The sequence below is a fragment of the Pristis pectinata genome, chromosome 1 (genome assembly GCF_009764475.1).
Source record: "Pristis pectinata isolate sPriPec2 chromosome 1, sPriPec2.1.pri, whole genome shotgun sequence".
Classification (NCBI taxonomy): Eukaryota; Metazoa; Chordata; class Chondrichthyes; order Rhinopristiformes; family Pristidae; genus Pristis; species Pristis pectinata.
Genome location: NC_067405.1, coordinates 108187873 through 108212624, shown reverse-complemented (window position 1 = coordinate 108212624; position 24752 = coordinate 108187873). Strand labels below are relative to the sequence as shown.

At 35.7% G+C, this 24752-nt stretch overlaps 1 protein-coding gene across 6 annotated transcripts in view; it reads right to left on the bottom strand.

The window, feature by feature from the left end:
* Nucleotides 1–24752, bottom strand: part of ralgapa1 (Ral GTPase activating protein catalytic subunit alpha 1) — a 142038-nt gene that overhangs the window by 93093 nt on the left and 24193 nt on the right. For 5 of the 6 annotated variants that reach the window (XM_052045813.1, XM_052045987.1, XM_052008932.1 and 2 more), the window contains exons 4-16: nt 24202–24259; nt 23464–23507; nt 22797–22974; nt 20026–20141; nt 16548–16686; nt 13973–14181; nt 13619–13855; nt 12769–12972; nt 10888–11028; nt 10530–10678; nt 7033–7162; nt 2849–3086; nt 902–1063 (exon numbers count right to left, since the gene is read on the bottom strand). In XM_052045813.1, the coding sequence (XP_051901773.1) occupies nt 902–1063; nt 2849–3086; nt 7033–7162; nt 10530–10678; nt 10888–11028; nt 12769–12972; nt 13619–13855; nt 13973–14181; nt 16548–16686; nt 20026–20141; nt 22797–22974; nt 23464–23507; nt 24202–24259 (2005 nt within the window). The remainder of the gene's footprint in view (nt 1–901; nt 1064–2848; nt 3087–7032; nt 7163–10529; nt 10679–10887; nt 11029–12768; nt 12973–13618; nt 13856–13972; nt 14182–16547; nt 16687–20025; nt 20142–22796; nt 22975–23463; nt 23508–24201; nt 24260–24752) is intronic. The other variant, XM_052045902.1, reaches the window with a different exon arrangement.

The following is a 24752-nucleotide window of genomic DNA, read 5'->3' as shown; positions in this document are numbered from 1 at the left end:
TTTTGGAAGAGGTGTCCAAGTTAATTCTTAGTGGCATCCAGTCAGATCTGGAACTGAATAATTATATCTGCTGTAAACCATTCAAATCTGTGTCCCTTGGAAATAAGGGAGCAAAAAAGGAGGTGGGAGAGTTAAATAACAGTGACTAAGCAGGGTGGAAGAGGAAACATGAGAGACCGTAGATGCTGGAATCTGGAGCAACAAACAATCTGCTGGAGGAACTCAGCAGGTCAAGATGAGGCTGTGACTGAGCAGAACAGTTTGCACAATATTACGACCAGATAGCTGAACACAAGAAAGTGCCATTGCATGCAACTGTAGGGTAGAGCTTTCACTAGCAGCAGAGATAGAAGTGCTGCTGGAAAGCAAAACGGATTGAAGAAATAGATCAGAGATGACCTGGACTATAATTGAGAAAATGGGAATAGTGAGGCCATGTGATGTGGCAAGACCAAGGGTGCAAGAGATATTACAGAGAAGGGAAAAGGCATGCTGATGTTAAAGAAAATCTAATCTTCTGTGAAATAAACTGAAAAGAAAAATCAAACTGGTCCTGCTAAAATATATACCCTTGAATAAAAAATATTAAAGGGGTCAGAAAAAGCCTTCAGTTCTAAGAAATACATGTTAGAAATTACCCCTAACAGGTTAGATGGTCCAATTTTAAATTTGCTGTTGTAAAAGAATACAAAATAATTTACATCACTTCAGTAAGCTGTAAGAAGTCTTTTCAGTCAATTCTATTCATTTGATATACAAAATGATCAACAATGTACAAAGAGGAAACTATAAAGCAGTATTCCATTGGACGAGTAATATCAATAAAACACAGAAGCATCAGCCAAAATGTTTTTTGGAGGTAACAAAAAGTCCTGTTGACAATTATTTCAGTCTTACTTACCTATAGTTTTTTGTCGTACTATGCTTCTTGCTTTTTCTGTTCCGGGAGAACCAGCAGTGGTTGCACTTCGTTGCCTCATTTGACCTTGTCCAGGTTGATCACGGCTCCAACCTCTTGAAAATGATTTATCAACGGCAGTCCTCTGACATCCATGACTACCACCTTAATTACAACAACAAGCAGTTAAGATAGTAACCTTTTTAATTAAGTCATTCATTAATTAATGGTCAATACAGATAAATAACTCTTAGACAAATAGATAGAATATAGATTTAAATTATAGCCAGTCTCACCTTCTCCACCCCACTGTCAAAAAACACTTACTATATTTTGGCAATACTTTCAAATAAAAAAGATTGTTAATCTTCCTTGCAATATTTTATTCACTATTTGAATTATAGGCATATTTTACATTTACTAATATTTGATCTTATTTTAAGGCTAAATAATAGGCATGATTTTACAATTGTAATAATGTTCACCGCCATTACTTTGCAAAATCAAGTATTCTGGGATTTCTGTGTACGTGTAGTTAAAGAAGAAATTGAAACTGCTGTCAGAAATTCAGTATTCCACAACAGGCCTTGCTCTTTAGCAGCCTTCTCAACTGGGATCATGGTAAATCATCCAAAATGATGAGAGGTTTATATTTACAAAATGTACCAAATTCACCAAAACGTTCTAAAATTGTTATGCTTAGCCAAGGAGGTCTGAATGCCTTCAAATGGCATTCCAACCCAAAGTATCTGCTTAGAAACTCTTGGTCCTAACAGGACTTATTCAATAAAGATGTAGATAGTAATTCACTCACACAAATATTCAAAAATATAATCATCTGGTCAAAGGATTCAGAGTGCTCTGCCATTCCCCTAAAGAATCCAGTGCAGAAATTGAAGGAACTTTTTTGGAGAGCACCATCATTCAAAAAGCTGAAGAGTGTTAAAATGACAGATATGCAAAGTTTGTTGCATGTTAAATTAGAATAGATACACAGATTCACAAATGGAACATGCATGCCTAAATCCTCAATACCGATCATGGTAAATGAATCAAAAGGTTCACAAATATTCAATTTCAGTGACAGTGGAAAATCTGCCCCAATGTTTTTTTTTGATAAAGGATCATAAAACAAATTCAATTTCTAATGGGTGTGTTTCCCAAAAATGACAATTTGTAGTTGAATCAGCAAAATAACAATATGGCAAGTACAAGAAAAAATTTGAACAAAATTTAATTTCATGTTTTATTACCAAGGTGATTGTGAGGTTTAGCAAAAAGAAAAGCAGCTGTGCATTTTTAAACAGCTTCTTTCCACTTACAGGTAGGATACATAGTGATAAAACCCTTAAGTCCATCAAGTCATCTACTCTACAGCCTGGGTTGGCAGAGGGAGGCCAATCTATAAACAAATGTTTCTCCTGTTTAATCTAATAAAAGATAGAGGATACTTTAAAATTAAAACTTGGCATTATATAATGTATGATGCATAGTACCTTAGGGCAGAAAACTAAGCAAAAAAATAGTTACACGATGACTGATGTGAGGCGTTTCACATTGACAATTATACAGTAGGTTATAAAGGATAAACAATGAACTGTGGTTTGCCCAAATTGTTATTATAATGCTCATATGCATCCTTTATAAAAAGGGAGAATATAGGCAAATCTTTTAAAGGAAAAATTTTAAGTACTTTCCAAGTTTGAATACAAGAGCCTAAAGACTAGTACAATGAATCATGACATCAGGAGATGTAATCAAAAGTTGCACACCTTTAAAGAAAAATAGTTCATAGATAGACAGCAACAAGAAAAATGCTGCAGTACTCTTTTCCATAATGGTGCAAGCTTTTAAACTTGGAAATATACCACAACACAGGATATTTGAGAAAAACTAATGATGGCGTATTTCCTAAATCATATTCAAACAATATTGGATAGTTAGCTATACCTTTTCCTTTGTGTTTTTTCTGTTTTTGTTCACTCAATTTATCTAAAGGCAGATCATGCAAGTCTAGATTGTACAAGTTCCGAGCTAATACTTTGGTCAAGGTTTCCATTGTCATTGCCCATTCAGTGATCAGTTCTTCCCAGCATGTAAGTGATGACAAAACCACCAATAGTTCATCCCATAGGTCCCGGGAAACATACACATCCAAATTTGCTTTGATCCAGGCCACTATGAGTGTCTAGACAAAAAAAGACAAATTATACACAATTAGCAAATAACTGCAGATCCATCCAAGAACTTTAACTTTTTTTGTATAAAGTATGAGTATAGATGTACATTAAAAATGTTATCTTTGCATATTATCTGAAGTGCTCATGTTATTCCAGAAAATAATAGGTTAACAAGTGGAGAAGTTTAATAAAAACAGCATACAACTACAAGTAAACATTCAGACAAGTTACCTCAAAATTCCTAACTAATCTAAAATTAACAGAGTTCCAGGAACAGTCCCTCACCATTTAAAAAATATTATAATATAGAACAGAGCAGCACAGGAACAGGCCCCTTGGCCCATGAAGTTATGCCAAACTAATTAAATTAGTAATCAAATGCCCAACTAAACTAATCCCTTCTGGCTACACAATATCCATATCCCTCCATTTCCTGCACATTCATGTGCCTAAGAGCCTCTTGAACGCCCTTACCGTATTTGCCTCCACCGCCACACCTGGCAGTGCATTCCAGGCACCCATCACTCTGTGTAAAAAAAAACTTGCCCCACACATCTCCTTTAAATGTGCCCCCTCTCACCTTAAATGCATGCCCTCTGGTATTAGACATTTCAACCCTGCGAAAAATATACCGGCTGTATACCCTCTCAATCTTATAAACCTCTATCAGATCTCCCCTCAGCCTCTGCCGCTCCACAGAAAACAACCCAAGTTTGTCCAACCTCTCCTTATAGTACATGTCCTCTAATCCTGGCAGCATCCTGGAAAACCTCTTCTGCACCCTCTCCAAAGCCTCCACATCCTTCCTGTAATGGGGCGACCAGAATTAGATGCAATACTCCAGATACAGCCCAACTAGAGTTTTATAAAGCTGCAAGAGAACTTCTTGACTCTTGAATTCAATGCCTTGACTAATAAAGGCAAGCATGCCACGCGCCTTCTTTACTACCCTATCAACCTGTGTAGCTACTTTTAGGGAGCTATGGACTTGGACCCCGAGATCCCTCTGCACATCAACACTGTTAAAGGTCTTGCCACTAACAGTGTACTGTTCCTTTATATTTGATCTCCCAATTGCAACACTTCACATTTGACCAGGTTAAACTCTTTCTGTCATTTCTCTGCCCATATCTGCAACTGATCTATATCCTGCTGGATCCTTTGCCAGTCTTCTATGCTATCCACAACACCACCAATTTTCGTATCATTTGCAAACTTACTAACCCACCCATCTACATTTTCTCCAGGTCATTTATATACATCACAAACAAGAAAGGTTCCAGTGCGGATCCATGTGGAACACCACTAGTCATGGACTTCCAGCCAAAATAAGTCCCTTCGACGACTACCCTGTCTTCTATGGGCAAGCCAATTCTGAATCCAAACAGCTAATTTACCGTGGATTCCATGCATCTTAATCTTGTGGATGAGCCTCCCATGAGGGACCTTGTCAAACGCCTTACTAAAATCCACGTAGACAACATCCACAGCTCTACCTTCATCAATCACCTTTGTCACCTCTTCGAAAAACTCAATCAAGTCAGTAAGACACGATTTGCCCCGCACAAAGCCATGCTGACTGTCCCTAATTAAGCCATGGTCTTCCAAATGCTTATAAACCCTATCCCTAAGAATCCTCTCCAGTAACTTCCCTACCACTGACGTGAGACTCACTGGTCTATAGTTTCCAGGATTATCCCCATTTCCCTTCTTGAATAATGGAACAACAGTAGTTGCTTGTCAGTCCTCCAGGACCTCGCCTATGGCTAGAGAAGACACTAAGATATTGGTCAAGGCCCCAGCAATCTCATCTCTTGCCTTTCTCAATAACCTGGGGTATATCCCATCAGGCCCTGGGGACTTATTCACCATAATATTCTTTAAGAGACCCAACACTACCTCCTTCATCATCTCAAAATGCCCTAGCACATTAGCACGCTCCACCCTGATCTCCCTATGCTCCACATCCTTCTCCTTGGTAAATACTGATGCAAAGTACTCACTTAGGACCTCTCCCACATCTTCCACCTCCAAGCACATGTTCTCTCCTTTATCTTTAAGTGGTCCTACCCGCTTACATAGTTATCCTCTTGCTCTTGAGGTGTGTATAGAATGCCTTCAGATTCTCTTTAATCCTACTTGCCAAGGATTTTTCATGGCCCCTCCTGGCTCTCCTAATTCCTTTCTTGAGTTCTTTTCTTCTAGAAAAGAACTCAAATACTCAACATTTTTTCCTTATATAGCATGTTGTTGCCCAAGCCCTCAACTTTCTCTCTCTCCATATTTTTTTTATATACATACATTGAAGTCTCAGTAAGCTAATCACAGCTTGCATTCCCACTTAGCTTTGTGTCATCAACAAATTTGTAAATATCATATGTTGTTCCCTCAGACAGGTCACCGATATAGGTTATGAATAGCTGGGGCAAAAACACTAATAACAGCCTGCCAAAATAAAAATGATCCATTTATTCCTACTTTTTTTTTCTTCTTTTGTATCTGCTAACCAATTCTCAATCCATGTAATGTACTATTCCCAGTTCCACCTGCTCTAACTTTGTCCACCAACCTCCTGTGTGGGACCTGATCAAAAGCCTTCTGAAAATCCAAATATCCCATGCCTTTTTCACCCTTATTGGTTCTACTAATACATCCTCAGATAACTCCAATAGATTAGTCAAACACGATTTCCCTTTTATACATCATATTTGACTTTGTTTAATTATATCATTATTTTCCCAAAGGTCTTGCTAATGCATCCTTTCGTACAGATTCAAGCATTTTGCAACTACTGACATCAGAATAACAGGTCAATAGTTCCTTGGTCCTTGCCTCTCTCTCCTTTCTTAAACAGTGATGTCAATATTTGCTACTCTCTAACTACTTGCAGGAACCATGCCAGAATCTACAGAATTTTGGAAGATGATAAGCAAAACATCACTGTCTCTATCACCACTTCTTCCAAAACTCTGGGATCCAGATCATCAGATACCTGAGATTTATCATTTTTTGGGGGATCATTAACTTCTCTAGTAGTATGTCTTAGCTATTACAAGTTTCTTTTATTCCTTAATTGTATTGGTCCCTTGTTTCTGAAGTATTTCTAGAAAGTTTTTCTCACATCTATTTAACTTCTCAGCATTCTGATTGAGAAATCTCAGAAGTTTTTCAGAATTCATTTCCTACATTGTTAATACCAATTTAACTTGTCCAGCCTATTAGTGGATCAAACACCCCCATGATGACTACAATGACCCCTGTCACATACACCTCTAATTTCCTCATTTATATCATGCCTTCCATCATTGCAGGAGACACAAGAGTGTGTAGACACTGGAATCTGGAGTGAAAAACTGCTAGAGGAATTTGTGGGTCAGGCAGCATAGGACTCATGTGGATCCTGTTGTAGGGTCTTGACCCGAAATGCCTACTATCTCTCTGCCACCACAGATGCTGCCTGACCTGCTGAATTCCTCTAGCAGTTTGTTTTTTCCTTCACCACTGCAGTTATTCAGAGGCCTACAAAAACAACACCCATCAATGTCTTCTGCCACCTGCTGCATCTTGGCTCCACCAAAACAGATCCTAATTCCACAGCACAATCTTCTGAAGCCAGATTCTTTCTAACTACTGTCTCACCATGCCACCTGCTTTTCCTTTCTGACTGTCCTTGCTTAATGTCAATTATACTGGAATATTTAACTTTGTTCAAAATTAGAACTTTGAAAAGTCAATAAAGAGATGTTGCTGTCATGCATGCAAAGAAATGCAATCCTTCATTAACAGAACAGCCTTCCCATCACTGAATTAATCTTTCACTTTACAAATATAGCCATCTCAATCATCAACCAAAATATGACTATTTCACCCCAACAGCGCACAACATTAAACCACCTTAAAGTTGTTAAGCATGGTATACTTCATAAAGAAAATTGATCCAGATACACGCTTTACCCGAAAGAGCGGTGTAGCAAGTCGTCCTGCTAACAGAGAATTTTTTCTCCCTTGAGACAGTGGCAGAGCTTGCTGTGGTCGCTTCATAACAGATTCTGTAATCCTCAACATAATCAGCAACAGTTGCTCCCTACAAGGAAACATGCTTAAATTACAAATGTTCTGCACTGTGGCATCTCAGGTTCAAGTCTCACTTTGTTGCAGCTTCTTTTATAGATGCAAGATGCAAGTTAATAAGTTAATAAAATGTTCTATGATGCAATTTACTTGCAAAATTTGTGTCTCCACAGATTTCAATTTGATATTAAATTAGTAGTAGAATGACATCAAATTTCACTTCCCTTCTGCTGTCCCATTGCCAGAGAATCTGTTGCCTATTGGTGGAGTAACATCAAGTTAAATCTGATTTAACTACGGAAAGAAATTCCATGTTCAGAGTTCAAAATGCACAAAAACTCTATAATATCATGGCACATACACAACTACCTTGCAGTAAACATTATACTGTCAACTAAGCAGCATCACTAAACATGTATATATTACACAATAATGTTAGATTATACTGATTTTTCACAAGCAACTACCTTGCAGTAAACATTATACTGTTAACTAAGCAGCATCACTAAACATGTATATATTACACAAGAATGTTGGATTATACTGATTTTTCACAAGCAAGCTAGTATTATTTCATGAATCTTATTTATTCTGGAAGGCAAGAGCACAAAATTATTCTAAATGAAAAAAAACAGATGCTGGAAATCTGAAGCAAAGTAGAAAATATTGGAAAAACTCAGCAAGTCAGGCAGCATCTGTGGAAAGAGAAACAGTCAACCTTTCAGGTATACAACCCTTCATCAGAACTGGGAAAGAAATAGATGCAAGTAGGTTTTCAGTAGTAGGGAAGGTGGGGGAGGGATGTGAGAACAAAGGATGCAAGAGATAAGACATTTTTATTTGTCACATGTACATCGAAACATACAGTGAAATGGATTTTTTGCGTAGAGTGTTCTGGGGGCAGCCCACAAGTGTCGCCACTCTTCCGGCACCAACATAGCATGCCCACAACTTCCTAACCTGTACGTCTTTGTAATGTGGGAGGAAACCAGAGCACCCAGAGGAAACCCACGCAGACACAGGGAGAACGTACAAACTCCTTACAGGCAACAGCCGGAATTGAACCCAGGTTGCTGGCATTGTAATAGCGTTATGCTAACCACTACACTACCGTGCTTGCCCACATAATAGGATGAGTTGAAGTGGCTTATTGGGTATAGTTATCAGCACATTAAGCTACAAGACCTGTGTAATGAGTTTTAATGGTGGGGTTAATATATATTACACTAATGTTTTATTAAATGTATGTTAATTAAGACATTACCATTCAAAACTAGAACATCAAGAAGTAGTCCTGATTTTGACTTCTAGTGCTCTTCACAATGGTGCGCTCTGTCAATGGGAATGGACAAGTACACCCGAGTTCATCACCAATATCCAAAGGAGATGCACTTTTGAATGAAAGTATGAAATACTTTGGAACAATATGCTTTGACGTTTTGGCATGATATTGTTTATTTTTATCATTGACCCACCACCTTTGCAATTTTCTTTATTCTGGAGAGATTTTTCATCAATTCATTGACAAAGGACTTACAAACAATTTTTTTTGAGCAGTTTGGTCACAGACAATTTGGAACATTTAAAATTTTTTTTTGTTTCTCTGTAATCTGCAGGCAGTTTCAATAATCATTTGTCGATTTGATGACATTTGTCAGGTTGCCACATAGGATGCAGGCGCAAATGGTGCAGTCAGTCATCTTCTGTCCTTGCTCACAATGGCCTCCCACTATTAAGCATTATCACTCTGATATTATTTACTTCAAACAGTCACAACATAGCATTTTTCATCCATGTAGTATTTCCAACAGAGGATGGAAAGCCATTAATATTTGACCTGAACATCAATAGTAAATACTTCCAGAAATGGCATTTCAGGCCAAATATCATGAGCAAATACTTCAGAAATGGCATCCTAGCCAAACTAAAACTAGGTGGTTTAGATTGGTTGTTAATTTTTTTTTTAAACAAACATCTGAAAAAGTACAGCCTGAAAGTGCAAATTGTGGAGCAAAATTGATTTTTACTTTGTCTCCTTGCATACTCTTTGCCAGAGGACTGCACACCAGTTTGGGAAGGCAGCTACGGTGAAGGTTTCTGGCAGTGATCTCCAAACCCCTACTATCCTTTGAATGAAAAAAAACTTTTCCTCATCATGTTCTTCAACCCTGGATTTTGATTCCTCAGCTAAGGGAAATAGATTCTTCTAATATACACCTCACTGAAGACTACCCTCAGCCTGCTCTGTTCCAAAGAGAATAATTCAAGCCCATCCAAACTTTCCTCACAGCTAAAATATCATCAGAATTCATAATGAAGAGATGAGAGCTCAAATCCCACACTGGCATATTTAGAATTTAAATTCAGTTAGTAATTCTGAGTTTAATAAAACAATATTTGATCCTTATAAAAATCCAACTATGTTCACTAATGTCCATCAGGGAAGGACATCTGTTATCCTAAATGTGTCAGAATTCACAGCAGTGCCATTGACTTATAGTCCTCTAAAATGGCTTAGCAAACCACTCTGTTCTGGGCAAATACGGATGAGCAATAATTGCTGTCAGAGAAGTCCACACTCCAAAGCATGAATTAAAGAGGAGATATACAGGACCCAATTCTAGCAAAGTCTCACAGCTCTTGTATTCTATCCTCTTAATTATCAAAGGAAAGCATCCCATATATGTCTTTTACATATCTGTGTACCCCGGTATATTTCAGGATCTGTAAACGTACGTTCTAAGGTCTCCCTCTTCCTCCCACTTATCATCCCATTTATTGAATATTCCCTTACCTGGTTTAACCTTCCCAACTGCAGTATTTTTTCTCCATGAACGACACATTTTTTTTTGTATCATCTGCATTCAAATCTCCATGATCCTATTACAAAGATAACCTAAATAAACTGAACTTCTTGAATGAGCTACTTAATTTAAGACACTTCACTTAAGAATACACTGAAGCTCTACTCCCATGAAACGTAGTTTGCAGTTGTGGGCAATTTGAAAATTAATAATACACTTAAGCTCTACTCCCATGCTATATAATGGTATAAATTAACTGGTACTGTAGGAATTGCTAGATAGAAAAAGTACATATAGTTTGCCCTCTATCACCTTGCAATCAAATGAAAGTTACTGAATTGTTGACTAATAATATAAATAAATCATTGTCTACTAAAACCCAGACATGAGGAGAGGAAAAGATGTGGAAAGAGATGAAACTCATACTTACTGCACATCATGTCTCAAAGTACCCTCAACTGCAAACTACATTTCAAAATATTATTTTCCAAAATAAAGCTTTTATTAAAATTTAATAAATCAAATCCACAACATTTTATGCAGGGTTGCAATGTAGAAACAAACTTTTGATCTTACCAGGTTTTCTTGTTCATTGTTGTATGGACAACCATGTATCTGTAAATGTTGAGAACACGTTTACACATATCTACATGCTCATCCAAAAGGGCCCCAATTTCATTGGCAGGTTCCAGTAGCAATATATTTGCAGAGTTTGTTATAAAGACCTGTAATAAAATGGAAAATAATGTAAAATTAAGAAGACACAGATTACACAAGATATACGTAGGGCATAACTGAAAATGATCGATTCAAGATTAAAATCAGAGGCATCAATTTTTGATCCTAGCGCAAATGTTTGTTCGGTAATCAACCTCAAAAATTAGAATTTTTAGTGCAACTCACTTAACATCACAAAATAAACAAGGACACAAACCTGCAATGATGCTTGAACGCCTGCATACACATTTCTGTCTTCTTCTTCTGATTCAGGTGCTTTATTAATTGCATTCTGGTAGGATGAATTTCTTGTCCAGCTTGGATTCCTAACATGGCCTGATACTTTGGTTACTTTATCCTATTAATTAACAGGAAAAAACAACAAACGAAACAAGTCCAATTCGATGATGCTGGAAATTGTTTTTCAAACAAATATTTGCTGCCTTAAGCTGGATCCCATGTTCTTCCCCTCTCTGGCCCTGCACGCCTTACTTCATTTGCCCCACTAAACCCAAAACACCAGCTCAAAGATCTGTATTCCCTCCAACAAAAATTTAGGAAATTTGTCCGTCAATTCGAAGAAAACGATCAATTTAGGCCTGTAATTGTAGTAACAGGATTACAGAATACAAATAAAACAACTCTATTGACTCTACACTGACTGGTACGTTAAACACATTCCAGGACATTCTATCATACCAGATTTTAAAACACTGAGATAACATGAAAGCTCTTAAAACAGGAAAAAGCCATAGACTTTTAACCAACCCCTTTTAGATCAAACGTGTTTCCTTAGTGTTTCCGGCACCTGCTGGATGAACATTATTTGAGTTGAAGGTTAGATGTAACATAAATAACAAGAATATTATAGAAAAGCTCAGATCAGGCAACATTCATGGAAGGAGAAATACTAACATGCATATCAAACATTGTATCAGACCTTCTGGCCCACCTTTTTCTCGGCCCTCCACTTGTATAAAAAACTGTTCATCTCCAATAATGTTTCCCACTTGTGGTGCAAGTTAAACAACCTGAAACATTAACTCTTTCATTACTTGGAAGCAAGGATTCAGGCAGGAAATTAGGGTGGAATTGATGTCTTTAAGCAAATATTACTTGACCCCATTGAAAATCATTGAAGCTAACTATGTAAATGAGTTCAAGCAGCAGCTAAATATCCTTCTGGCATTCTGGCAACACAAAAATACAGTGAGAAGGGAGGTGGTGTGGAAATAGAATTGTGAAAGAGTTATTGGGTGCTCCTCATCAAATGAAATCTATATTTTAAAATTTTTTTCTCACCAAAGAGGCCAGAGAAACCTGTAAATATTATAATTATTCTGAATGAAGAGTAAACTTCCATACCTGGAAACAGGAAAATAAATGTTTATACAAATATTGACAGGTCTATCTGTAATTATCCAATTTAATATAAACCCAGGTTAAAGTTGTGAATTTACCATCTTATGTGCCTAAAAACCAGTCAATATATTATGTCAAGTAGTGATCGTTGTATTGTTAAACAGTTAAAATCAAATCAAGATACTATTGTGCAGACCTAATAATACATGTACAAAATTTAAAAAAATCACAGAACAATATTAATTATCATTTTCTGTTATAGAAACATACCAGTACTGTTTTCCAACTAATGAACCAACTTCCTTTTGTATCCTTGGCATTCTTAATATTTGTTTTAAAAAACAAAGTAAAATTGAATTAATTCTGAAGAGGTACTACCATCTTTTTGAAATTATGCAGTGAAATCTTATATCATCAAAATGAAAAGGGTGCAAAAATCAACATTTCCTTCACTATAACATTGTTGCAATTCTTTGGCTATAAAGTTCTGACACTGAGGCCAGGTAAGAGCTATTTAATTATTGAGCGTATTTCCTTATACTTCTAAGTCTGGAGAGATCAGATGACTCATAAAGCAACTATACACAACTTTATTCAAAATGCAGGAAGGCAGATTTTCAATAAAAATGTCTGGGAAAAATGATAATCATTGATATGCAACAGAATCTATGTTTTACCATTGAAAACACACTATAATATTCAAGTCAAAATCAACTTTTATGTAAATAAACAGTACCTCCTCCTGCTCCTTTTTTTCTGGTGGATAAGAGCCTCTTTGTTCTCCAGCACTAACTAAATTTATGACACTTGTTGAAGGGGAATAACCCAAGTCCTCAGCCTCTTTCATAAATACAGGCTTATCCTCTTGCTGAATCCACTCTTGATAAACCTTAACAACTCTTCTCATGGCTGCAGCTTCACAGATAGGCAGCAGAAAAGCCTAAACGTGATAAAATTGAAATAGTCAATTTTTTTTACTGCTATAAGCAGATGTTTAAAAATGTTTCTTTGCATTTACAGTATAGTTTTGTAGTCTGTTTTTAAAAAAATGTAGAAATGTTTGTAATGCATGCTCATCAGTCAGGTTTCAACAGCATTAATACAGTCATATAGAGCCATGGAGTTAGACAGCATGGAAAAAGGCCCTTCAGCCTAACTCATCCATGCCGACTGAGTTGCCTACCCGAGCTAGTTCCATTTTCAATCCCATTTCCCAATAGCTTTCTACATTTAGATCCTGTTGGCTCGAGTTTAACTAAGTTTTTAATGTTTTTATTTCTCTGCATTTCAAACAAAAACTGTGGCTGCACCAAAAATACAGGGTATCCTTCATTCTCCTTAAACTTGCCTTCAGAAAGTCAAGTTCCACAATTTATAAAATATGGCCATTACAATAGTTTATTTTTGATACTACAGCTAAGTTCACATGAAAGTTCTGTCAATTTATAAAGGTGACATTCCTGCATCTGAAAACCTTGCCAGCATGAGACATCTTCATTTCACACAAAACTTTTCATAGAAGATCAATAAAAGGGATTAGTATTAGCCAAAGTTTATAAAATTATGCAAAATATATTGAAAAGTACCTGTCGAAAAACTTCAATAATAAAATTGACATTCTCCCTTGAGGAATAAAAAACTTTCCGCACTATTTCCATATCTGTTAGATGTTCTTCATCAACACTACACAAACTAGATGAACTGGGTTCACGTTCAGTTAAGGTACTGGTGTTAGAATGCGACTGTTCCAGTTCTGTGCTACCATCTCCAGAGTCTGCACGACAAGAGCCATCCTCCCGAGCAGCTAAACCAGCAGCTGCTCTCTGGAGAATAAAATAATTTCATTTAACAAAATTCCAGTTAGATAATCATTAAAATGAAAGAAAAAACAACTTGTTTATTAATTCAAACCAATTAGTTAGCATGTTTTGTTTACTAACCTGAATGTTCTTTGGTACACTTTCACCTTCAATTCCAGGAATCTGAAGCCCTGGATTAACTTTTGGCTCAAACCAGAAAGATACCAACCATCGGATGACAGAAACACGAGCTGATAAAAATGCATCTTTAGTACAATACGTTGCTTCATTAGTTTCTGGGTCTTTCTTTGTTATCACATAATATGGTTTTGATCTTAATTGTGGAACATCTGAAAATAAGGAATTATACCAAAACCTTTTAGGAATATTATAATTTCTACATGGAATGGCAAAAAAAAATAAAACTTTGCCACTACATTTCTTCATCCCTGAATGTTTTAATATAATTCATTCCTTTAGGCATATTCCACTCCCCATTTAGACCATGCACCACAACTCCAATTGCTTGCCTTTGATCCTGGACACATTTATACTGCATCTATCAAAAATTTAAACCCATTAGTATTTAAACTTCTAATTGACTCAGCCAATGTAGCCTTTTGGAAGAGTATCTGATTTCCAATTAACTTGCATGTCAAAATGCACTCCCATTCTTTCTCACCATATTAAAGAAATACAAAACTTTCTACACTTGAGAAGCATCTTGAAGTTTCAGATGTCTTTAAGATGATCAAAAAATTACCACCCTAGCCAGGTCATAACAGCATCAAAATTAGTAATAAGAAGTGGAATGTCAATTTTGAAAAACAATTGCTATTACTAGCGAGTGAAAGAAACAAATTCAATGTATAGGATTTCAGTCAGCTTAATCACAAGAAAATTATCTTCCTTTCTGCCTTTCACTTGATTCTCCATTTATTCTTTCACTCCAGATTTAAGCCGTACATTCCCTTTGATTTCTTTTCTCAGTATTTGTCTAAAAATTTACGACCTTGCTTCATGCATTGTCTTTTCAATTCATTCAGTATTTTTCCTCTCATCAGTTGTACTTCTTGTTCCATTTATTTGTTTTCCTTCCATTCTTGGCAACTTCCTTTCATTATCAAAGTGAATCTTAAAAATCCTATACAAATTCTAAACATTTGAATAACTTTTATTCACATGCGATTTCTCCCCTTGACATCAAAAATACTGATGCCTTGATGTGGACAAGTTAGACCTTCCAGTATTTTATCTTAAGCACGTCATGGTGGCATGTGCGATAAAACTTTTGACCACGTAATAACATTTATCAGAATCTAATTGTAATTTTGCTGTTGCCTTTATACTTGCTTTTAGCAGCAAGAGTAAATAATGATTAGAGGTAGTAATGTTGTTCCTTATTCTAGTTTGTAGAGAAAAAAATGCTGCAGCAACTGCCAACCAGCCAGCACCAGTTTACACAATAAAACTACAATTAAATTTTCACCCTTCTTCCTTCTAGATAATTACCCAAGGCAAGTTTTTAATTATTTTGTAAGCAGTCATGAGCGAGTACGAGAAAAGTTAAAGCAGAAGTGAATCTTGTTGGACTCCCATTCAGGATAATTGCTTCATTTCCCTGCCATCTTTCCATCTCCCTACAAATGTACTGATCCACGATGCAGTTGTGAATTTACTTTTTTGTTTAATTTCTTACATGCTGTCTCCCAAGTTCTGTTGCATTTATGATTGCCTCTGTCAGCCCAAAACATAAAAGCAAAAAAACCATAGTGCCAATGTAAATCCATGCTAAATAAGCAGCTATAGAATAATTGGGCACTGATGGGGAGAAAGGTGTCAGTACATTTGCACATCATTGAAAGTTCATGGTATAGCTTTGTTCATGCACATATGGCACACATTGCAAGTTCACTCAAAGAATGGGTTTATATTAGAAAATGCAGGTGTAACTATTTGATATCACCTACTGGATTTCAACAGATACCAGGCAAGAGTCAAAATACTTTGAGGAGTTTGCATGGTTATGGGAGAGAGTAGGCAAGTGAACCTATTTGGATAGTGTTTGGGAAAAAAAAATCACACAATGGGCTGAAATGGCAGGTTTCTGCATTGCAGGATTCAAAGCTTTCTTAAAGGAGGTGTCCAAATAAAATCAGGCCACACAAGTTAAAAATAAATTAAAATTCTCCAAATTAGAAACCTTAAATACAAAGAAAGAAGCTGCAATAGTCCTGGAAATCAGTTAAGGTTTTCAGCAAAATTTAATTGAATGTTTAAATGAAATGAATCATAACGCTATAAGAGATTACAGTATCCCATTGCATACATAAACTACTTTCAAATCAGTTAAAGCAAGTGATGGATCACAATCCTTACTGGCCTTTAGAGCAACAAGCCAAAACAGAAAACTGTTATAACTTTAGTTTCCTATATAAAAAAGCAAAATCAGTCTGGGCAATAACTCTCATCTAAGCAAATGTTTTGTATTTAACTGATGTAAACTATATTCATATACTACGCATAATCTTAAAGTAACAGATCACAAAATAAAAATCTGAACTAAGCCTTAGAAAGCTAAAGACACAAGATTAGTATAATGATAATTTTGAAAATATTCACCGCTAAATATCTCACACATCTAGTGCAGTAATCATCACATAAGCCTAGTTCATGCAGACATTGACAGATAAACAAAAAAAATATGCTTTGTTACCAAGTATTGGATTAAATAAGCTGGTCTCTCTTGAAAAATTGGGAAATATGTGAGGCAGATAGTACTTCTTGAAATTTGCAAATAAGAATGCAAACCCTTTCTCCTGATTTCCTTTGTCTTTCCATTCTAATCCCTTTGCCTGTAAATAAATATACAAGCCTTTAATATTGTTAATGCACTGAATGTAATGTACACAGAACATGATAGAAAAGGAAACCCTCAAAACTATCAGTGCTCTCAAGCATATACCAACTTCATTAACAAACAAACCTGTCTAGTCATTAGAGATAGGGCAGCACACATGATTTAGTAAAGGTAATGGCTGAAGGTGCACTTCTATTTCAGTACAATTCACCCTAAATTTGTCAAAATCACAGTAAAATTTCAGATTTTCACATAAAAGTTTCATACATGTGGCTTTTGTTCTAGTTTTTAAAAAATGCAGTCTGGAACATGGCCACTCCTCTAGCTTGAATAAATCATCAAGAGTCACTTCTATTTGCATCCAAATTGTTGAGAAAGATCTTAAAATTAATCTTTGTTTTTAGTATAGAGAGAAGGACAAGAATAGGCACATTTTAAAAGCTTTTGATCTGGATTTTTTGGGGTCTGCAACAAGTTATGCATTCACTGCTAACCTAAAAGAAAGCAGTCTACAAAGAAATAGTAAGTTATTCCCAATGCTAGTTAGTGACAAGCATTAGTTCCATAAGGATCACATGTATCCAGCAACCATAATGCCGAACTAGTTGAACAGCCAAATTAGAAAGGGGGAGAAAAAAAAACAGCAAATTTTAAAGTTATAAAAGCATTGACATTGGTACATAAAAACAAGAAAAACTAAAATAACACATTTTAATACACAATGATATTTACTATAATTTGATATATTTATCTAAAATTGCAAACAATGTATATAAAATATGTTTTGTCTTTTTAAGGATAAGAGTTTTCCCAGCGGTATTTACTATGATCATTCAGACATCACAAGACAAATGGTACTTTATAACAAGCCTAGTTTAATGAATATTTCTTGATTGTAACAGAAAGGCAAAATAGTGAAGCGGGTGGAGGACTGAATCATTGACAGCAACTTAAGGTTTCCGTGCATGCGTAGTGATTCTATAGTTGCTATCAGTTTTAGTGTGTGGTGAGGCTGAATACTACTAGTTTTGTTGTCATTACAAAAATCCAGGCCTCAAGTTTTATTAAAAGGCTAAAACATTAACTATTGTCTGCCAAAGGAACTAGCAAATGATTCTGCTCAACTGTGAAGTTATTTGCTATTATTTAAAATCGTATTACTCATTTGGGATGGAACAGACTGATTAAGAATGGTTACATTTTTGAAAACAATGCATTTTTCCACTGTTACTCAAACTACACCAACTTAATATTTTAAAAGTAACGTTCACACTTTAAAACCACCGTATTAGTACTGCCTCATGCCAGATTCCACACATTTGGGATATGCAAATACATTTGAGTAGAAGCTTTTCAGGAATTAGGGGAGGGGGGTGGAAAACTTCCCATAGCTAGCCCATGTGTAAATTTTGCACTTGGGTTGCTGATAGTATCCAAAGTAGAAGCTTCAGGTCCAAATATTTCTTCTCTTGACACTTAAACTACAAATGCAAATTTCCTCCTAATTGCTGCATTCTATAGTACAAATTAACTGCTCCCAGGTGCACATTTTACTTGGCTCTATTGGCAATCCTTCACATTTCTGCTAGAATTTCTCAGCACAAGTGCCAGCAACTTTTGGGGCTTCTATGCAAATACAGGAATTTCAAACTTGTAGGGGGAGCTCCAATGGCAATTTACCAGTTATGCTCCACAACTGGAATCATGGCAAAGCAATAGCTTGATGAGATATTGCCAGAAATCTATTCTTGGATAATGTGCCAGATTAGACCAGGTGCAGTGTTCATGAACCCACCGCTTTCTCTAAAGATTTGGGAATTGCAGAGAAAAAAGGAATAGAGAAAACAGATTAAATAAAAAGAGAAAATGCCAGAAATACTAGCACATCAGGAGAGAGAAATACTAGCACCTCAGGAGATCCCTTCTAGGTTAGGAAGTCACTACTTCTGGGAACTTTCCTTCTCTGGTTGGAAGGTCAATAACCCTTCATCAGAACTGGAGAGATGGTAGATTCCTTTGATTAAATTATTTGTCCTTCATTTAAAATGCTTAATTATATAAAAAGTGTTTTAGGCAACTTTTAAAATTTAATAACCACTGAAACTAATAAAAAAATGTTTTTTTGAAAGACATTCAAAGACATTTAAAAAAATTAGACACGGCCTGGATCTGGAGACGATGGGTTCAATGGTTTGGGAAATATAAGTGGTAAATGCAGGGTGCAGACCCAAGATTGGACTGTTGTATCCTGGCATTATCAAAGACTCGGAAAAATAAATGCATCAAATTACGGGTCCTAATTTAACCAAACAAAATTATGGGGATCTGTCTAATATAATACATTTCAGTTCCCCATATTAATACAGGGCATCAAAGATGAAAGGAGGGCAACTTCCCAATGGAATTAAAACTCTGATTCTTAAATATTATAATTTACTTGTCAACAGACTAAATCTCCCTTTAACCAAAAATCAGAAAACCCTTCATCAGAAAACACTTTTCAAAACAGAAATCCTTAATAGCTTAGTTATAGTTATTAAACAAAAAAATCTATATTTACTTTGTTCTCAATTGTAACAATGTATCAAGATGGAGGTAAGGAGTGCAAACAAATAATTCACCAATAGCTAATGCTTGCAAGCGTACATCCTCCATTAATTTTGCGCATCTCAGGCCAATTCCCAATTAAGTTCTTAAGCAACTCACAGAGACCTGCAATCAGTTCCAATTAACAGGTTAAATGGGTTTCATGGCTTTACATCTGATCCATAACTCACTGACATTTAAAAAAAACTTTTTAAAAGTATTCAAGAGATCTCAGAGAACACAACAATAGAGATCAGGAAATCACTATTTACACCCCCTTCCTTCCCCCAAATCTATGAAAGGTTCCATGCCCTTCATTCACCACTTTTAAAGCATTTGTAAAGATGGAATCTGGTCACTTCACCTGGCAAAGCAAACCCTCCCTTTCTATGGGATGGTTCAGTGTTTCTTAAAGGGAACAGAATACAGGGGTACATCAGCAACAGGGAAGAGAATTCAGCACAAGGTGCTTGGGAAGCACTACTGGAAGGGACCGAAAAAAGATGTTTGCCAAAAAGTGACATTAAGACCAACACTCACAGACATTGGGAATCAACTTGCCTATTTATGGCTTCTCTATCTAAACTTTAAAGATGAAAATCAAATATGAAAACAAATCAAGGCAATATTGAGAATTGATTTTAAAAAAATCCAAGAGTTAGTTTAGTAGTAGAAGCAATAATGCATTTGCCCCTCCCCCCCCCACCCCCAAATAGGATTAGTTAGGTTAGTACAATAAATTGTCTACCTGGATTACCATATATTTTAGCAGAGCATCAAGAAAGTAGCTCGTAAGATCATCTTGTCCTTTATCTCCTGATTGTGGGGGTACAAGAGGAGTGATTTCCTCTGGAGTGACTTGAGCTGTCAGGAAAATATAAAAGTACAACAATAATCATATGCCACAATTTTTTCTGAGTATATTTAAAAGCCAAGAATATCATTGCCCAGATTCTCAGCACCATTAAATCAAACCTTAAAACATGCTTAGTATCAATGTGTTTATTGACCACTATGCTAACAGAAGTAAGTACACTGCATTAATTACTGGATAATCATTTGTTTATATTCTGGACCCAATGACTAAGTAATTTGTGGTTTGTATTAGATTTCCTCTCCAATGTTGTTGGTCAGTTACTTTGGCCTTGGTTCAGAATGCTCATGAAACAGCTTTTTTAAAATCCAGTGCAGTTACATTATACATGCACGGCATTATATGTACCAAGATCTTTTGAGGGAACTGTTTAAAAAAAATTGACAATAAGCGATGAGGAAATAACAGAAAAACCAAAAATCTAATTTATTGACTTAAGGCAAGACGAAAGAGGGGGAACAAGAGGCAAATGGCTATATTGGATTTGACTTGTTTTTCTTGTTGACCTTGGGGAATTTTCCAGAATGTTTGGTTGACATCATTAGTGTAACTATACTGAAAAGACATGTCAAGATGCATGTATAGTTTTAGAGGGCTAATCTATAGCACTCCAGTCAAATGTTAAAGTCCCACAGCCTTTGCAGCATCTTGAGCTCTCAGCCACTTCTTCATATCACAAGAAGCAAATCAGTGGTCGAACATTGGATTTTGTAACAGTGGGCACCTCAGGAAGACGTGAAGATGCATCATCCATTCAAAACTTCTGGATATGTTAGCAAACACATCACTATATCCACAGTCATCATCTTGACCATTACTACACTATAGTCTCTTTGCACCCTCTTCGTAGATTACCTTTCCATCTAACTTTTATCATGAGCAAACTTGGATCTATTTCACCTAACCGCCCCCCCATAAATCATCACAACAGACTACAAATTGATAATGCCCGAGCAGTGATTCCCAATATATTTATTTTTCTTCCTTTTTCCAAACATAAAAAAAACCTCAGACCATGTTAATGTCTTAGTCCCAATTTCATAAAGCCTACTTTTATACAATATCATCTTGTACGGTGCCTTAAACTTTTTGAATATCCAAACGTACTACATCCAATGGGTTTCACCTATCAGTTTTCACCTTTTAGTTATAATCTCAAAAACAGGATCGCACTTTCATTGATCCTTGTCAATTCTTCTCAGTTAAATACTTACTGAATGCTCTATTACTACATCCCTAATAAAAGGTTCTAGCAGTCAGACTGACTGACCTTTAGTTCTTGATTTTCTCTCTCTCATTCCTGAGTGTATTACTAGTTTTGCTCTCTACCAATTGTCAACCACCATTCTAAAATCCAGGCAGTTCTGGAAGATCAAAATCACTGCACACACTGCACCTAAAGCAACCTCCTAAAAGACCAGTTCAGAGCAACAGTGCTAAGGAATGGTCATCTTTTAATTATATTAAATTTCTTGTAATATTTCTTTAAATTTCTCCTTCTCACCAGATGGTCTCAATATTTCTAGAATGCCTTTTGGTGTTTTCTCCCACGAACAGATACTCTTACCTCCCCATTAGTTCCTTACCCTCAATCATAATTTATTCTGTCTCTTTTACAGAGCACTCTATTTTTGTTAACATCTTTTTCTATAATTATGGAAGCATTTATAACCTACTTTTAATGTCCCTTGCTTCTTTCCTCAAATTTCTCAGACAGAATATGCAATTTTCTTAATTTAACTTACCACTTACTAAAACTAGGTTATCTACATTGTTTAAGTTATAAATTGATCAGATTAAATCAGTACCTTTACTTCATCGTCATCTAGTAAAAATTTCCCTTTCTACTCACAGACAGAAAATGTGTTTCCAATTTAGAGTGAATAGTAAAATTAGTTCAATTTAGTTTAGCCATCAACAAGTCAAATAAGGAAGTTAGAACAAACCTCTTTATTCAAAGACAAGTGTAAATGTGGAACTCACACCTTAAGGCAAGCAAATGAACACTTAAGCAGGAGCTACATGAGAGCAAGAGGATGCACTGAGTAATGGGTTGGAGGAGGCTCAAGTGAACATGGACTGTTTGGGGCAATTTCTATGCTATACAGTTTCTGCACTTGTGTGTGAATACTTGTTGAATAGTCTTCCATAATGGTACAAAAACAGAAAACTTCAGAATCCTCAGCAGACTAAGCAGAAACAGAGACAACATTTCAAGTCAATGACCCTTCATCAGAATGGAAAAAAAGTGAGAAAACAAGTGCATTTTAAGTCACAGAAGGACGATAGGTTTCAGACCAAAATTGTCAGCGTAACCATTACTTTAAATATTGGCAATAAGAAATGAAAAAAAAGAAAGAACATCTTGAAATATCCAGAAAAGTTCTTGTGTTTCAATGTGCAGTCTTACTATGATATTGCATCACGAAATGGAACCCTATTTAACATTTGTGAAATGAGGCCAACTGTGAATTGATAAGCTTTTTATTTCATAGTTAGATGCTTTATCATAATTGCCGTAGCTTTGTGACAGGATTAGTATTATTCATTGTAATTGTACTGTATAAAAAATAAGATGGGGAAAAGAGCCCAATTTCAAAAAAAAGACTAGTGAAAGGCCTTAACAAAAAGTAATTAGTTCTTACTTTCCTGAAGATGAAGCGGAGAGTTAATTAGATTGTCTAGTGTTCGAGGCCCATGCTCAGATTGCAGAGCTGGAAAGCCAGGAATAAGACAGGCAAAAATCAGCAGCTGTTCTTCAGTGCAATTGTGTTGGAGTGCTTGCATCCATAACAAAAAGAGGCGCACACCTTCCCTTCGAATCTGAAATGGATAAAGTACATTCAATAATATAGAAATTCAAATTATTGATGTATAAAAAAACCTCAAATTTTCATACATCAGTTGTTTTTTTTAAGGAAACACTGATTAAATAACTAAAAAATTTCAAATCATAATAAAATGCTTAAAAAAAACTAAGCCAAATGTTGCTCATGGCACTGGAAAATGTCTATACTTATAGTACAATTCAAAAGGACTGAACTTCTCCAGAAGTGCCATGATATTAAAGCATTTTAAAATGTACATTTTGAAATTATTTTTGTATACCATAAGAACAACCAATCTCTGAAGAGAGAAATAGCTTCAGAATAACAAAATCGATATGGTAAAATATTCAACTTTTTCATCCCCCACTACCAACACAAAAAGGACAAACACGGGATAAATAATACAACTGCAAACCACATTGGGTTTCAGGACATTTCTAATCACATCTTAAAGACTGCTTTTTTTAAAAAAAACATGCAAAACCTTCAGGGAGTTCCCAACATGAAGGAGTTTCTTTAAAATCAAGCCTGCAAAACAAAAGAAAAGCAACATTTGCAACACTGAAACAAAAACGCACCGCAAAGACAACACATTTTGAGGGCAAATTGTCCAAGCTCTCGGTCAGACTTGATAAATGCTTATAATCAAGTCCTTGGCATTTACTCATTTACTCTTGGTGACCTTTGTACCCTTTGACATCTTTTTATTGCCAAAAGGAAAAGGAGAGACCACCACATACAAAAATAATTGCAGCCTTAGAGTTCTGGCTTTGCATAAAAAAGATTAATTCATTTAAATATAATTTTTAAAGTGCTCTAGTTCCTTTTTTTATAATTCAGCTGCCTTAAATATTTGATCCAAAGATGTCTGGAAGATAGAGTTTCTACAAGTATACTAAATATAAATGAATAGATTTACAGAAAGTAATTTTCCTTCATGATTAGCCATAAAAAACTCACATAATAGCACACAAATAAACAACTTTATTGATTTGATACAGCAGTCAACACAAGAGCTCTAACTAATGAAGTACATCAAGAATAACCTTAGTTAAAATTTTTTTTTACTATAACTAGGGGAATGCGATTTGCACTTTCCTTATTGTCATTATTTAGGGTTGTGTTTGTACCAAACTGCTGCAAAAGACGTAAAAATGTTTACTTTCTCCAAGTAGTTAATTATTGATTATGCAAATAAATAATTAAGTACATGCAAGGTTACCTATGCTGTGGAACTGCCATCTTGTCTGAATTCTTTCTGGAAGATGTTGCAAAATTTTCTGCAAAACAAGTTAAATTTGGATCAAGGTTTGCCTTTAAAGAAAAAAATGTGTTCTCAGAAACATCATTAGCAAGTTACTCCAAAAAATGTAGTTTTACCAAGGAAAACTGCAGAGATGTGGAAGGCAAGTTTTTTTTCCATTTAATATAAAACTTAGTCCAAAACTGCAGTAGCAAGAAGCAAATAGATTCATGAGTACACATCTCAAAGGATAAATTGTGCCTAAGCAGTAATTTTTAGAAAACTATATATTTGTTTTTTGTGCACACATTTACAGTTATGCAGTAAGTGCACAAATGCAGTCTTAAGCTCTGGGTACTCAATTAAAATTTGTCCAGATTGTACAGGGTATCATTCTCAGCCAGCTCTATGGGATCTGTAAAAATAAAACTGCATCAAGTCAGTTTAAGACCCAAATTATTTATACTTGGCAATGATTAGCAACATTACTCAGAACCCACAAGTAATTACAATAACATTTCTCTCATCAG